This window comes from Podarcis erhardii (genome assembly GCF_964252035.2).
Source record: "Podarcis erhardii genome assembly, chromosome: 2".
NCBI classification, from domain to species: Eukaryota; Metazoa; Chordata; class Lepidosauria; order Squamata; family Lacertidae; genus Podarcis; species Podarcis erhardii.
The window spans coordinates 71,415,575-71,432,232 of record NC_138498.1 but is presented as its reverse complement, the minus strand read 5'-3'; the positions used below and the strand labels follow the sequence as shown (position 1 = coordinate 71,432,232).

At 41.0% G+C, this 16,658-nt stretch overlaps 1 protein-coding gene across 1 annotated transcript in view; it reads left to right on the top strand.

Moving 5' to 3' along the window:
- TRAIP (TRAF interacting protein) overlaps positions 1 to 16,658 on the top strand; it is a 37,735-nt gene that overhangs the window by 12,359 nt on the left and 8,718 nt on the right. Inside the window, exons 5-8 of the mRNA XM_081851272.1 lie at positions 9,096 to 9,135; positions 11,684 to 11,811; positions 15,071 to 15,165; positions 16,463 to 16,576. Of these exons, the coding sequence (XP_081707398.1) occupies positions 9,096 to 9,135; positions 11,684 to 11,811; positions 15,071 to 15,165; positions 16,463 to 16,576 (377 nt within the window). The remainder of the gene's footprint in view (positions 1 to 9,095; positions 9,136 to 11,683; positions 11,812 to 15,070; positions 15,166 to 16,462; positions 16,577 to 16,658) is intronic.

The following is a 16,658-nucleotide window of genomic DNA, read 5'->3' as shown; positions in this document are numbered from 1 at the left end:
AAAGGAAGCCTTAGTGTACATATTGCTGGTATTGCTGTCAAATAAGGGAAGAGGGATACTTTGGCTTCTACCCTGCCCATACAAGCTATGTGTGTACAATCATATTTCACTCCGTATTATGTTGTCAGCTTGTGTTTTCTATTGAATCAATGCCTTCTGATTTATTTATTTAGTTTCCTAACCATTTTATTTCAACAACATATTTGCCATGAGATTCTAATAATCCATACAATATACTGCAGTGCACCATGAATGACATGTTGTTAGTTTGGTGACCTTATTTAATTAATTATTTTCTTAAATTAATATAGACATGATGTCTTTGCATGAATAGTTTCAGTAACATGCTGTGTTTGGTGGGGGGTGAGGGTGCTGTCATACTACATACTTCCGGAGGCGGCGCGAACGGCAATGGCTGCCCTCTTCTAATTGCGGAGAGGGAGCTCCGTTGAGAACGGGTCGTCCGCTACGGCGAAGCGAAGACCCACATTGGAAATCCACAGGCAGCAAAAGCCTGTGGTCTCGGGACCCGGCGGGCGCCAGGAGCAACCCCCGAAACGTTGAAGGAACCCCGTAAGGGGCTCCGGAACGGGGAGGGGGCAGCGGCGCTGTGGGTCGTTTCGCAATCAACGGAGTGAAGCCGCGCTGCTGCTGCCGGTGAGCACTGACCTCTCTTCCTGGAAATTTTCGATTCGGAAAAGCAACAACCCGTGAGTAACAAAGGGCTCTATAAAATTTCGGGACTTAAAAATACTGAATTTGGCTGAAAGCGGAGTGTCGAAAAACAGGAAGTCCGTCTTCCGCTGTCATTGAACTTCAAAGCAAAGAGCTGGAGGAGTGGAGGCAAAGAGAGAACTTTTAACCTAATGGATCTGAGCACCTACTGAACTTCTTTGTAAGTTGAATAAGGACTTAAAGCGTTGGATTTTATGCTTTCTATCTGTATTGTGATACCTTTCTTCTATTGGAACTACAATTTAAGTAAGAAACCCAGGTGCTGGAGCTGCCTGAGTAACTGAGCAGTCAGTTTGCAGATTTGGATACTTTGAATTTAAACTTTGAAACAATCTGAGGGAGTTTGGACTTGATACTTTGAAGCATCATTTGGAGTACCAGTACGCACTGTTTGAAACATTGTGGCTGCTAATACTAACTCTGCAAAAACTTACTATTGAAGGTTCCTGGACATTAAATTTGACTTTAATCTCCTCCCTAAAGACATTTTAAGCTCCCCCTAGAGGATTTGGGATTTACAGCAGTGACATTATTTTACTTTCCTTTTCCCGGCCTCCTGTTTGACTGTTACCATCTGGGCTGTTGCTTTCTCGTGGGAACAACTCAGCTTGACCTTGACTTTTAGATAACTCTGGAATGAGTGGCGCAAGAAAGAGGGGAAGAACTAGACAAACAACTTTAACAACTTTAACTGCAGCCTCACAGACACGTAGATCATCTGTGCCTACTTTGCCTTCTGAGGAAGAAGCTGCTTCTCTGCCACGGGCAGGGGAGGGAGAAACTGAGGAATTACAACTGGAAGATATGGCCTCAGGAGCAACTGCTTCTATTTTAGAGAAAATCTATGAAAAATTGGAATCTTTGGATAAGAGAGTGGAATCTCTGGATAAAAAAGCTGATGAGCAAACAGCCAAAATTGACCAAAACACAGAATGTCTAAATAGATTAACTGGACAAGTAGCACAGAACATACAAGCAATTGGAGAACTGACGGTGGCTACAGGTGAAAATCGGAAATTGGCTGAGGATACCAGCCAAAGACTTGGAAAGTTAGAACAAGAGGTAAGACCACTCTGCAAACAAGTAGATGAACACCAGACCTATCTTTCTATGTTAGAACTGCGAAACAGGGAGAGTAACTTAAGGATAAGGTCGGTACCAGAAGCGGAAGAAGGCAACCTAGCTGAGTTTCTGACTAAAGAATTTTCCAAGTTTTGGAAACTAGAGGAAAAGGACTTTAAAATTGTATCAGCTTTTAGGCTTGGAAGACTTATAAAGAAAGAGAAGCCCAGAGACTGTCTGATAATACTGAGATCAAAGGAGGAAAGGGATAAGATTTTGGGCCTATACTACGGAAAGTCACTGGACATTTCGGACAAAAGAATTGAAATTTACAAGGATATTCCTAAACAACTGTTGGACCTTAGATCTGACTATTTGGAACTGGTTAGACTGTTGAGGAGCAATTCAATTATCTTCAGGTGGGAATTTCCCCAAGGATTATCTTTCACTTTTAGAGGGAAGAAGGTTAAAATTAGAACATTGGAAGACAGAGATAAATTTCTGACTGCATACGGACAGGACCTTCAAAAAGGAATTGAACTACCTTCTGGGCCTGGAGCACCAGGGGTACCTGCACCCTTGGTCTCGGAAGATCCAGTGAACAAGGTACCACCCCCAGGAAATTAACCAGATTTATTCAGGATCTCTCTGCAACTTTTGAGCTGGAATATAAATGGCTGCAACATCCCGGAAAAAAGGAGGAAAAATTTTCATATATTAAAAAAGGAACAATTGGACATTATTTGTTTACAAGAAACACATGTGACTAGGCTCCACAGAAAAGTGTTAATAAACAAAAGACTTGGCCAGGAATTCATATCTTCGGACAGAGTAAAGAAGAGAGGCGTGGTGATATATGCAAAAGAGAGCCTGTCACCTAAATTTTTATTTAAAGATGAACATGGAAGAATTTTAGCAATTGAGATACAACATCAAGGAGAGAAGATTTTGATATTAGGAATCTATGCACCAAACGAGGGGAAATCGGAATTTTACAAGAAGTTGCATGAGATTATGCTGGACTATCTGGACTATAACAACATCATTATGATGGGAGACATGAACGGGGTCGTATCAACTAATATGGATAAGTCACAAAGCCAAAATGTTACAAAAGACGGCAGACTGCCAAAGACTTTTTTTGAAATGACAGACAATATGGATTGGATTGACATCTGGAGAACGAAGAACCCCTTGGGAAGAGAAGGGACATTTTTCTCTGAAGCCCAGCTGACTTGGACGAGAATCGACCAAATATGGATAACTAGAGGTCTGGCACCCAAGGTCAGAAAGGTGGAAATCTGCCCAAAGACCTGCTCCGACCATAACGCACTGAAGATGGACATGACATTACTACCAACCAGTTCCTTTAGATGGAAGATGAATGACAATTTGTTTAGAGATCAGGAGATTATTAAGAAGGCCCAAAAAGCTTTGAAGGATTATTTTGAGATAAACATGAACACTACGGTGGAAAAAAGAACTATCTGGGACGCAAGCAAAGCCATGATGAGGGGGTTCTTGATACAACAGAATGCTGTAAAGAAAAGGACACAAAATGAGAGGAAAGATAAGATCTTGGAGAAAATTAAAGAATTAGAGAAGAAGTTAAGATCAAATCCGAAGTCACAGCCGATTTTGAGAGAAATCAAACTTCACCAAGCACAATATTCTAAATTGATAAATCAGGAAATAGAGTGGAAGATTAAACTAATGAAACAAAAAACTTTTGAATCGGCAAATAAATGTGGGAAACTGCTAGCTTGGCAGTTGAAGAGGAGACAAAAATTAAACACAGTTACAAATTTAGAAATTGAAGGAAGAAACATTCAGAACCCCGTGGAGATCAGAAAGTGCTTCCAGAGATACTTCAAAAAACTATATACCCAAGGGCCGCAAGATGAGGTTCAGATTAAACAATTTTTGGGGGAAAATGGACTAACAAAATTGTCACAAGAAAATAGATCAATCCTGAATAGTAAAATAACACGACAAGAGATTGAACAAGCCATTCAGAACATGCAACTGGGCAAATCTCCAGGGCCAGATGGGCTTACCTCCAAGTATTATAAGACATTAAAAGACTATTTGATACAACCATTGATGGAGGTATACCAGGGAAGATTCTGGAGCAGATCATTAAGCAAACAGTCTGTGAGTACCTAGAAAGGAATGCTGTGATCACCAATAGTCAGCATGGATTTCTGAAAAATAAGTCATGTCAGACTAACCTGATCTCGTTTTTTGACAGAATTACAAGCCTGGTAGATGAAGGGAACGCAGTGGATGTAGCCTACCTTGATTTCAGCAAGGCATTTGATAAGGTGCCCCATGATATTCTTGTAAAGAAGCTGGTAAAATGCGGTCTTGACTATGCTACCACTCAGTGGATTTGTAACTGGCTGACTGACCGAACCCAAAGGGTGCTCATCAATGGTTCCTCTTCATCCTGGAGAAGAGTGACTAGTGGGGTGCCACAGGGTTCTGTCTTGGGCCCGGTCTTATTCAACATCTTTATCAATGACTTGGATGATGGACTCAAGGGTATCCTGATCAAATTTGCAGATGACACCAAACTGGGAGGGGTGGCTAACACCCCAGAGGACAGGATCACACTTCAAAACGATCTTGACAGATTAGAGAACTGGGCCAAAACAAACAAGATGAATTTTAACAGGGAGAAATGTAAAGTATTGCACTTGGGCAAAAAAAATGAGAGGCACAAATACAAGATGGGTGACACCTGGCTTGAGAGCAGTACATGTGAAAAGGATCTAGGAGTCTTGGTTGACCACAAACTTGACATGAGCCAACAGTGTGACGCGGCAGCTAAAAAAGCCAATGCAATTCTGGGCTGCATCAATAGGAGTATAGCATCTAGATCAAGGGAAGTAATAGTGCCACTGTATTCTGCTCTGGTCAGACCTCACCTGGAGTACTGTGTCCAGTTCTGGGCACCACAGTTCAAGGACACTGACAAACTGGAACGTGTCCAGAGGAGGGCAACCAAAATGGTCAAAGGCCTGGAAACGATGCCTTATGAGGAACGGCTAAGGGAGCTGGGCATGTTTAGCCTGGAGAAGAGGAGGTTAAGGGGTGATATGATAGCCATGTTCAAATATATAAAAGGATGTCACATAGAGGAGGGAGAAAGGTTGTTTTCTGCTGCTCCAGAGAAGCGGACACGGAGCAATGGTTCCAAACTACAAGAAAAAAGATTCCACCTAAACATTAAGAAGAACTTCCTGACAGTAAGAGCTGTTCAACAGTGGAATTTGCTGCCAAGGAGTGTGGTGGAGTCTCCTTCTTTGGAGGTCTTTAAGCAGAGGCTTGACAACCATATGTCAGGAGTGCTCTGATGGTGTTTCCTGCTTGGCAGGGGGTTGGACTCGATGGCTCTTGTGGTCTCTTCCAACTCTATGATTCTATTATTCTATTCTATGAGGTAAGCAATGAAATTATGGAGGGGAAGAGGGCGCCGGAATCGTGGAAGGAAGCTTTCATCACATTGATACCAAAATTGGAAATTGAAAAGACACAACTCAAGAACTATCGTCCCATCTCCCTTTTAAATGTGGATTACAAAATATTTGCAGAAGTTTTGGCAAGTAGATTTTAAAAAGTTCTAAATGAAGTAATTCATAAAGACCAGGCAGGCTTTCTCCCAGGCAGACACATGTTTGCTAATACAAGGAACATTATTGATATTTTGGAACTTTTGCAAACATAAACACAAAAGCAGTGTTAATCTTTATAGATGCGGAGAAGGCCTTTGATAATATCTCTTGGAAATTTATGAAGGGAAATTTAAAAGAAATGGGAGTGGGACGGGGTTTTGAGAATGGGATTGATGCAATATACTCAGAACAAAAGGCCAAATTGATAGTTAACAATGTGGTTACAGAAGAGTTCAAAATTGAAAAAGGAACACGACAAGGCTGCCCGATTTCCCCTTTGTTATTTATTTCGGTTCTGGAGGTGCTCTTGAATATGATCAGAGGGGACCGGTTGGTGGAAGGGATTCAGGTCGGAGCGAAACAATATAAACTTAAAGCCTTTGCAGATGACCTAGTTTTGACCCTGCAGGAGCCAGAATCTAGCACAAAAAGAGTATTACAATTGATTCAAGACTTTGGTCGGGTGGCGGGATTTAAATTAAACAAACAGAAAACTAAGGTGTTGGGAAAAAATCTGACAGATACAAATTGTGGTTAAAAAAGTAAAGTACCTAGGGGTAAACATAACAGCAAAAAATCTGAGTCTATTTAAGGATAATTATGAAAAATGTTGGTCGGAAATCAAAAGAGACCTGGACAGTTGGACAAAATTAAAACTTTCTTTGCTAGGCCGAATTGCTGCTATTAAGATGAATGTATTGCCAAAAATGTTGTTTTTGTTTCAAACACTACAGATTGTGGACAAGACGGAGTGCTTCCGGAAGTGGCAGAGAGATATCTCCAGATTTGTCTGGCAGGGCAAAAAGCCCAGAATCAAGTTTAAGATATTAACTGATGCGAAAGAAAGAGGGGGCTTTGCCCTGCCAGACCTAAAGTTGTACTATGAAGCCGCAGCTTTCTGCTGACTAAAAGACTGGCTACTTCTCGAAGACACTGACGTACTGGACCTGGAAGGTTTTAACAATGCTTTTGGTTGGCATGCATACTTATGGTATGACAAGGTTAAGATCAATAAGGCCTTTAAGAACCATATTGTCAGGAAAGCAGTGTTTAATGTCTGGACAAAATATAAAGACTTATTGGAAAACAAAACTCCAAGGTGGCTTTCACCTCTGGAAGCCAAGGCCCGAAAAAGACCCAATATGGAGGCCAAATGGCCAAAATATTGGGAAATATTAGAAAAAGATGGAGACAATTGGAAATTGCAGAGTTTGGAGAAAATGAAGGATAAAGTGCGAGACTGGTTACACTACGCTCAGATTAAAAAAGTTTTTAAAAATGACAAAAAGTTAGGGTTCCAGGTGGAGAAATCGAAGTTGGAAACAGAACTGTTAGAACCTAAGACTAAGGTACTTTCAAGAATGTATAACTTGCTGTTAAAATGGAACACACAAGATGAAATGGTTAAATCGGCTATGATAAAGTGGGCACAGGATATTGGGCATAACATTATGTTTGAGGACTGGGAAAGGTTGTGGACCACTGGGTTGAACTTCACTGCATGTAATGCTTTGAAGGAAAATGTAATGAAAATGATATATAGATGGTACATGACCCCAGTTAAACTTGCCAAGATATACCATTTGTCTGATAATAAATGTTGGAAATGTAAAGAAAATGAAGGTACATTCTTTCACCTCTGGTGGACTTGCCCTAGGGTGAAGGCTTTCTGGGAAATGATATATAATGAGCTGAAAAAGGTATTTAAGTATACCTTCACCAAGAAACCAGAGGCCTTCCTTCTGGGTATTGTCGACCAGAAGGTGTTAAAGAAGGACCGAACATTTTTTATGTACGCAACAACGGCAGCAAGGATACTCATCGCTAAGAACTGGAAAACTCAAGATCTACCCACACTGGAAGAGTGGCAGATGCAACTGATGGACTATATGGAACTGGCCGAGATGACTGGCAGAATCCAAGACCTGGGAGAGGAGAGGGTTGAAGAAGACTGGAAGAAATTCAAGATTTATTTAAAAAAACACTGTAATTTGGTTGAATGTTAAGAAAGGATGCTAGATCATAAATAATTGTGCACCACTAAACTAGATGGAATTAAGATGACAAGTAAGTTGAGGAAAAATTATAAACCTATTGGAGAATTAACAGATTAGAGTTAAATGAATGTGACACAAGATTGTAAACAAGATGATAAACTGCAGGTAAGAATTGACAATGATGCAAATGGGAGCGGGAGATGTGAGGGAGTCCAAAGAAGTTACGAAAGTATGTTATGATATATGTTATACTGTTTTCTATCTTTGCATTTATTTTTAAAAACTTTAATAAAATATATATATTTTTTTTTAAAAAGAGAAAGGAAGCCTTAGTGTACATATTGCTGGTATTGCTGTCAAATAAGGGAAGAGGGATACTTTGGCTTCTACCCTGCCCATACAAGCTGTGTGTGTACAATCATATTTCACTCCGTATTATGTTGTCAGCTTGTGTTTTCTATTGAATCAATGCCTTCTGATTTATTTATTTAGTTTCCTAACCATTTTATTTCAACAACATATTTGCCATGAGATTCTAATAATCCATACAATATACTGCAGTGCACCATGAATGACATGTTGTTAGTTTGGTGACCTTATTTAATTAATTATTTTCTTAAATTAATATAGACATGATGTCTTTGCATGAATAGTTTCCGTAACATGCTGTGTTTGGTGGGGGGTGAGGGTGCTGTCATACTACATTTTACTCAATGCCCAGCTTATTGTCTGCTATGTCCTGCAGGCCTAATTCAGCCTTTATGCTTTCTAGGGTTTGCAGACTCTCATCAGATTCCACCCCCCCACCCCGATAAATCAGCTTTTCCTTTTTCTTTTTAAAGTAGAAATATGAGCATGAAGTAGATCCATGTTGGCATCATTAAGTACTGTAAATTCTGGCTGTATGCCATGTATTTTATTTTTTCAGTATTAAATACTGCCAGCTGTTACATAGCTCCTTTGGGTGTTCATTTGGCACCTCCTCAACCTACTTGGTGCCAGCCAGTTCATTGCTGCCCTTTCATCCAGCTGCTGTTCTGTGTCGCTATCAATTTCCAAGCTCATTTGAATGAGCATTAAACAAGCTTTTGGTTTGACTCATTGTGCCTCTATCCAGATGCATTCATAAATTGCTTGTTGGACTCTGTCCAAACACTAGTTTTGTAACACTATTGCACTCCAGCTAATTATCCATTGATTACAAATATTAGTTAAAAATATTTGGGACTCAAATTCTTTCTGGCAGGATCTGTGCTTGGCTGGCTTGTTAAGTTAAAATAGTGTTGAAATACTTCGTTGTTGTTTTTCCCATTTGAGATTTCCAAAGCTGTTTGACAAAATGACAGTGTGAGAAATAGGGCGGCAAGTGGTAAGACAATCGCTCTTGATGTTTTTTTCAGTTCTGAGCTCCAGCCCTCTGCCCACTTCTAAAATAATCCTAGGATATAGGTTATTAATAAAGCTTCGACAGTTGTGACTATTTTCTATATAACTTGGTCCGTGTGAGTGTGAATAGTGTTTGGGTAGATATCCTAAAATCACTCTGACACACCTTTTAAAGCTCTGATGTGGGCTTGTATGTTGTGCTGCCACCTAATTTGTTTTTTTATGTGTTATATTTCAGAATGAACTGGATAGGATGAAAGCCCAGTTAGCCATGAAAGGTGAGTTGAAAAATAGAAGAGGAAGAGTTTTGCCCTTTAGTAAAGTATTTATGTGTCCCAGTAAAGTATTAACTTTACTGAAGACTTTACTGAGATACGGTTGGCGCTGTGGTCTAAACCACAGAGCCTAGGGCTTGCCGGTCAGAAGGTCGGCGGTTCGAATCCCCGCAACGGGGTGAGCTCTCATTGCTCTGTCCCAGCTTCTGCCAACCTAGCAGTTTGAAAGCACATCAAATTACAAGTAGATAAATAGGTACCGCTCCTGCGGGAAGGTAAACAGTGTTTCTGTGCACTGCTCTGGTTTCACCAGAAGCGGCTTAGTCATGCTGGCCACATGACCCAGAAAAACTGTCTGCAGACAAACGTCGGCTCCCTCGGCCAGTAAAGCAAGATGAGCGCCGCAACCCCAGAGTCGTCCGCTACTGGACTTAACTGTCAGGGGTCCTTTACCCTTTTATTTTTTTTTTTTAGTATTAACAAGGCTTGCATGATGACTTAAAGCTGTGTTTAAAACTGAAGAGTTAAGATACTTCTCACTCACTCCACTCCAAACACGTATATACATGAAATGCTTTGGGTCACTTCTTGACCAGAGTTTAAAGACTCTGCTCAGCCACAGGGATTTGGCATGACACAGCTGAGCTTGGTGAAAAACTTAAGTGAGACTATTCAGATAAACTTAAGGTAAATGCCTCCTTGTTACGAAACTTGTACCTGCCTAATGTCAGTGGTTTTGTAGTGGAAAAATTGCAGAGGTGTTGCATATAATTGAGAAACCAAATAGAAGTAGGAAACGGAGGAGGGGAGAGGATTTTGTCAGCTATCTGAATGATGGTCCATGTGTCTGGTTGCTCATGTGATTCCATTTCCCCATTGCTTTAAAGAGCATTATAACTTTAATTTTAGAAATGCTTTATGGAGACAGTTAAGTGAAAGCCTTGGAGACTTTGTTGATGGCTTTTAAAGCATTGTCTGTAGGCAGCTGTGAGTCATAGGCAGTGAAGGGAAAATGTCACTCAAAATGAATGACAGAAATTCCAAAACATGAGAATGCAGTAAAATGAAGAGATTTTAAATGAGCAACCAGGGAGGGTTCTTCTGTTTCTAATGAGCTGTCTTTTCCCATTGGACCGTTTGCCTTCCTCGACAATTACAAATTAAGGAGCCAAAAATAAGCTACATCTCTCCCTGAGATGAACAACTTCCCTCATAGCTTGCATACTGAGACAGGAGCAACTGCTATATTGAACAGGGAGGGAGAAAGGTTGTTTTCTGCTGCTCCAGAGAAGCGGACACGGAGCAATGGTTCCAAACTACAAGAAAGAAGATTCCACCTAAACATTAGGAAGAACTTCCTGACAGTAAGAGCTGTTCGACAGTGGAATTTCCTGCCAAGGAGTGTGGTGGAGTCTCCTTCTTTGGAGGTCTTTAAGCAGAGGCTTGACAACCATATGTCAGGAGTGCTCTGATGGTGTTTCCTGCTTGGCAGGGGGTTGGACTCGATGGCCCTTGTGGTCTCTTCCAACTCTATGATTCTATGATTCTATGAACCTGAGGGTGGCTTGTAGCACTGTACCTTGCTTGGTTAAGAAACACATTGAAGCTTTGACACACTTTAGGTGCTCTTTGGAGGGGAATAAAAGGTGATTATCTGCCTAATCAGTTTTGCAGGCCTGCCATATCTCTAATATAAATGTGTCTTTTATGAAGTCTTGATGGTCCTGTAACTTTTGCAGATGCACAAACTGGGACAATGTGTTTTGTTCCAGGAATTAAACGAAGTACGTTACATTTAAATTTCTTGCTCAGGGCGCAAAGTGTGGTGAAAGTAAATAAGTTAGAATAGGAATGTAACAATAAAGTAATATAATTGTTCTGTGTGTCATCGTTGTCTCACTATTCACAGGAACAGCTGAAATCTTGCCTAAGCATGTACCCAGCACACAAGGGTTCACACCAAAAACAGAATACAGAGTCTTTTAAAGTCAGACATCAAAATTTCATGGTTTTGTAAATGTTATGTTTATGACTAATGCTGACTCCCTGCACAGTACTTAATTGTACCGGAGCTTGTTTTGATGCTTGGGAGGGTGGGAGCTGATGGCTACCATATTGGCATTGCCAACTGAACAGGTTCTGAAGAGAGCACGCTGTTACTCTTGTTCTAAAGAAACCTTGAAGCTTAGTGGAGCTTGTAACAAGGATTATTTGAAGTGGCACATGGTTCTCGCAGAACAGATTCAGTAATGGCCATCCAATAGTTCCAAGCAATTTCTAGACCAAGGGTGGCTAAATTGGATCCCTCCAGAAGTTGCTGGACTACAGCTCCTGTCATTCATGATCATTGGCCACAGTGGCTGGAGCTGATAATAGTTGGAGCCCTAACAGCAACTGGAGGGCCACAGGTTAGCCACCCCTGTTTTATGCCTTTGAAAGTTCCCCTTGCTTTGCTTGTCGTTCGTCACGTTCCTGCCCCAAGTCCAAAGACCTAAAGAACTTGGGGAGATTTGTTTAAAGCACTGTAATTGTGTGGGGTTTTTTGTTTCAGAGAAGGAGAAACGGGATATCCAAAATATTGTGAATTCACTAAGGGAGACCCTGGATTTGCGTAATGCCACCATTGAATCACTCCAGAAATCTGTGACTCAGATGACAATGTTGTGTGCTACTCTCAAGGTATGTTCAAAATGGTCTGGGTCTGTACTGTAATATGATAAGATTCTCTTCTGGTTACCATATATCCGAAGGTAAAAAGAAGTAGTAGTGTGAGATTGTGTGTTTGCGTATAAGATGCCATCATACTGTAAAATCATTTAATCTTCCTGATTTCAACCATACACAGTTGAAGGTGAGCTGATTGGAACTGTGAGACTTAAATCCAAGTAAGGTGAAGTGCTTACAACCTCCTTTTATGCCAGGTTTTCCCAGTGCAGAAAGAGTTTTTAAGCTCTCTGCCTTGGTTGGGGGGCCCTATGCATGCTCAGTGCACTGGCTTGCATGGAGGCAGTTTGAGTATACGTGCTTCCATGTATACATTGAACCCTTGGAAATGAGCCGCCACATAGGATGTAATTGTACTGTATCTTAAATACATCTCATGGTATGACTTGAAAGTTTTAATGTACAACATCCAGCATCCTAAGGTAAAAAGTCCTTTTAGACTTAGCAGGGGAGAAAAAAGATGAAGCAAGTATAGACCAGGCAGGTGAGACTTCCATCGTGGAGTACCGGATGATTCTAAATCTAAGGTTTTGGCATTTGCTTCCTTTTGCCTTTATCTTAAAAAAGCCCAAATGTAGGATATAACACTTCCCTGATTTTGCTGGTTTGGTGTTTGCTCAGGGGTGGGAAAACAGGCTATTTGGCAGGTGAGGCTGGTTTAGCCCAATCACCTGATGTCATGTATGATGTTAGGTGTGATCAAGTAACTAGACAGCTGGGCCATAAGGACTTCTGAAATGCTTTAGAAACTCTGGGCACAAGTCCCAACAATCGGGATTTATGGTGCTTCAGAAGCACTATAAATCAGAAGCCCCACATCCAGTGCTTCTGAAGTGCCAATAGTCAACAGATCATTGGGACTTGAAAGCACAGCACTGTACTCCTTACAAGCCTCTTGCAAAGAGCCGATTGTCGGGGCATCAAAGAGTTTCATAGCCTGACGTCAAACTGGCCTAGAGGCAGTAGGGGATTAGAAACTAGCCTTCCGGCCAAATGCATTTCCCTACCCTGTGCTAAACTGTCCCTATAAAAAAGTGACATTCGTGCTTATCGAGGGGTTGAAATGGGAAGAAAGTACGTACGTCACCAGTGTTCTGCACTAGCATGTAAAGGTAGCTGTAGTGAGTCTGGTCTGTTTTGAGAATGAATATCTCCTGCATTGCTTAGGAATACGAACAAGTGGGATCTGGGAGGGTCCACCTCTGTATGTGTGGATAAATGATAGGATATAGATGTGATAAAGAACCTTATAGTTATTCCCTCTCTTTTCTCTTTCTTTTCTATATCTTGGTTTTTTATTCTTGTTCTGTAGACTAGGCTGATTTTAATGGTATTTTATGCCGAAAATTTTCATTATATTTTTTTAAAGGAATACGACCTTGGCATCTGCTGAAGACAAATGTTTGTTGATTTGGTTTTAGACTACTAGCCACATCCTCTTCCATCCCATCTAAAAAGAATGCCCAAGTAAATTGATTTTTACCATAATTCCTGATATGATGTCCTCATGAGTGATAGGTCCATGGGTCAAATATTATGCCTTGAGAAAAGAGGCTAAGCTGAAAACAGTTTGGCTGTGTGATAGTGGAAGACATTTTAAGTGAGAACTTGCATGTCAAGATGCCTTTCTGGAAATGATGTGAGTTAGATGGGTTATAATGACTTGTTTCTGCCTTTTAGATCTCTGTTGATATGAATGCAGTTTTATGAGTTGGCAAGCGGAAAGGGTTTGTTTCTCTTGGTACTCAACAGATGTCGCATTTTAGGCTGCACTTTTAACGTGACATGATCAGAGGGAAGCTGAGATACACAAATCATTCATGCTATCTTTTCATTGCTCTTCCATATTCTGACTCCTCCCAGGACAGTTGATGTTTCAGTGAAGTGTACTTTATTCGGTGCTTTTTCTAATCATGCAGACCCTGCAGCTGCTCTAAGACACTGGTGCTAAGCCTATTATGTAATCTGAGGCAACCACACCCCACCCCAGATTTAGAGACAGCTTTCAAACTTTGTATGCATTTTCTGACTAGAGCTTAGAATTTCTGAAAAACAGAATTGCAACTGAAGCTGTCTCCAAGCATGCTATCAATGTGGGGCAAGTGCCAAACAGGTGAGCTTTTCTTTTCTTTCTTGGCTGTGCTGGAGAAAGCCTCTCTAGCAACAGCAGGAGCTAAATCCACTGCGCCCTTCCTGTTCTGGCCATTAAATGCATTAGTAGTACCAGCTAGATGCTGCTGAGGAGTTAAAAAGCTAAAATGGAAGCTTTGGGAAGAGTTGTAAAAACTTGGTATTAACGAAGACTGAGTGAGCTCTCATCAGCCAGCCAGCGTTTTAGGCATTCATTTCTGTAAGTACATGAGGTAGTGAAGTAGTATGTTGGCAAATACATCTAGAATATTTCACCTTCTGTATGGAGTAAAGCTTAATATCATCTTGTAGATATTCTAGTCTTTGACCAGTCTTTTCTCTGAAGTATGATCAAACAGCATTGCTTCTTCCTTAGTTTTCAGTTCAGAGGGAAAGTAGGCAGGATCCTTTGAAGTTTGTGCCAAGCTGACCAACCCAATCAAAGCCTAGAAATCACAAGTGTATTGAAGGAGGTTTATTTTCTTTAAATCTGCTGAGGAAGCTCCCTAAACACACAATGCATTGATCCTGTGCAGGTCACTCTATATTCAAGGAAGCTGTGCATTTGAATACAAGTATAGAAGCTATTACAATATAATGGTTAAAGTGGGGTAGACTTTCAGTGGTGGTCTCATGAGAGCAGAGTAAAATGAAAGGAAGGAATTTGTGAGATATTTTCCTGCTCACAAAGGAGAAATCATGATATTGCACAAGTTTGTTTCTACCATGTTGCACTTAACTGTATCATGCATGTGGTCTAATTTATCTACAGATCATGAACAAGTTGCCATGAAGCATTCATGTGGCACTTAAAAAAAAAAAATCATTGCAAGAGTGGAAACAAGAAGTATTTAAGGAGGAATGTTTTCTTCCTGGAATTAAGTACTTCTCTCATTTGTAAGCAATGACCTGAATCTGTAAATATTATTATTAGATAAGTTATGATCCATGGATATGCCAGACACCTGAAATGTAGACTGTGGGCTATTGAAGTAGCAAGAGCTTTGGAAATGGCTTTATGTTAAGTCCAAATTTTGCTTCCATGGGGATTCCTCTTAAACAAAAATAGTGCTTTTTTTCTCAGAAACAAATGAAGTATCTGGAGCAACAGCAAGATGATGCGAAGAGTGCAAAAGAGGAGGCCCGAAGGCTGAGAAACAGACTGAAAACATTGGAGGGGTGAGAAAACAAGCTTTGGCTCTATACATACATCTTCTGGTTCTGTTAGCAGACTGCTCAGCAACCTCACATTTCTAGAAGACATCATTGGACCAGATGACCTTTGAGGCCTCTTCCAACCCTGAGTCTGTAACTTTGCAGTAGAAACACTTATTGTATTTACTCCTGTAATGCACACCTGTTTTGCCAAATATGTTGCAAAAATTAGGGTGTGCATTAGATTCGAGGGTGCATTACATTCGAGAAAATACGATACTTAGGATTTCAGGGCACACTTGCATGCAGTATCTTAGGTCTCCCGTGACCCAGCCTTCCTCTTGAATTTAATCTTTCTGGGGAGGGCAAAAGATTTACAGTGATCTCCCTTCCTTTTTGGCTTAAGGTGGTGGTGATGGGGGGGGGGGAGAGTGAAGTAAGCAGCAGCAGTAAGGAGGAGCTGGCAGCCTGCGTGTGTGTAGAGCCTTGGCCACCCTGTTTCCTGGTCTTCTGCTCCCTGAACCCAGTGGCAGTCCTTACTCGTTGCACTACTCTGCTCTGTTCCTCCTCCTCAGCTCCTTCATCTCTCCCTCTTACTCTTTCTCACTCTCCAGCCCAGATCATGGCTGCTCTCCTTCTTTGTTCCCTTCCTTCCTCTTTTTCCTTCCTTCCTTCCTTCCTTCCTTCCCTCCTTCCTTCCTTCCTTCCACCTGTATCCGCTCTCCTTTCCATTCCGGACACCCTTGAGGGTCAAAGGTTCTGCTCTGCCTTGCGCACCAGCTAATCAGAGAGAAGGGAAGAGGGATCAGATGGAAGAAGGAATGTATTGTGCACCTTTCTTTGCCAAATTACATCACAAAAATTAGATTCAATGGCCCATTACATTCGAGTAAATACGGTAAGTGTTTCCAACATGAGCCTTGCCCCTTTATCATGTGCTTGTCTGATAATAATTGATGCTCAACTTTCTTACAAATGGCCATGTTTCTGAGTTTGTTTGCTAGAGGAAATTTAATACTGGTAACTTCTGATTTTGTTATTTATAATATTTACATACCATCTAATATGTGAAATCACCAAGTGGTTTACATAAAATACAGTAAGATCATTGGGGGGGGGAATGCATCAGTATAATTCCCATTCAACTGAAGCACACTAGTGTGCATATGAATCCAGCTATGTTGGGGGGAAATCATTGCTAGTGTGAAATACAGGATGTGTCTCTTCCAGGATTAACTGTTTCTGTGTTTTTATAACATGGACAAGCTGCCACTGAACAAAAAGCAACAACCCACCTGTAATCTACCTTCCTTCGTACCAGGATTGAGACACTGCTGCAAAGTCAACGTCCTGAGGTAGAAAGGATGATCCGTGAAATGGGAACAGGTCAGGCTGCAGTGGAACAGCTTGCAGTCTATTGTATCTCACTGAAAAAGTAGGTGTATTAAATGCAGTAGCTTATTGACTTGGTTTGTGTGGTACCCCCTAAAGGAATCAGTGGAAAAGTTAATCACAAT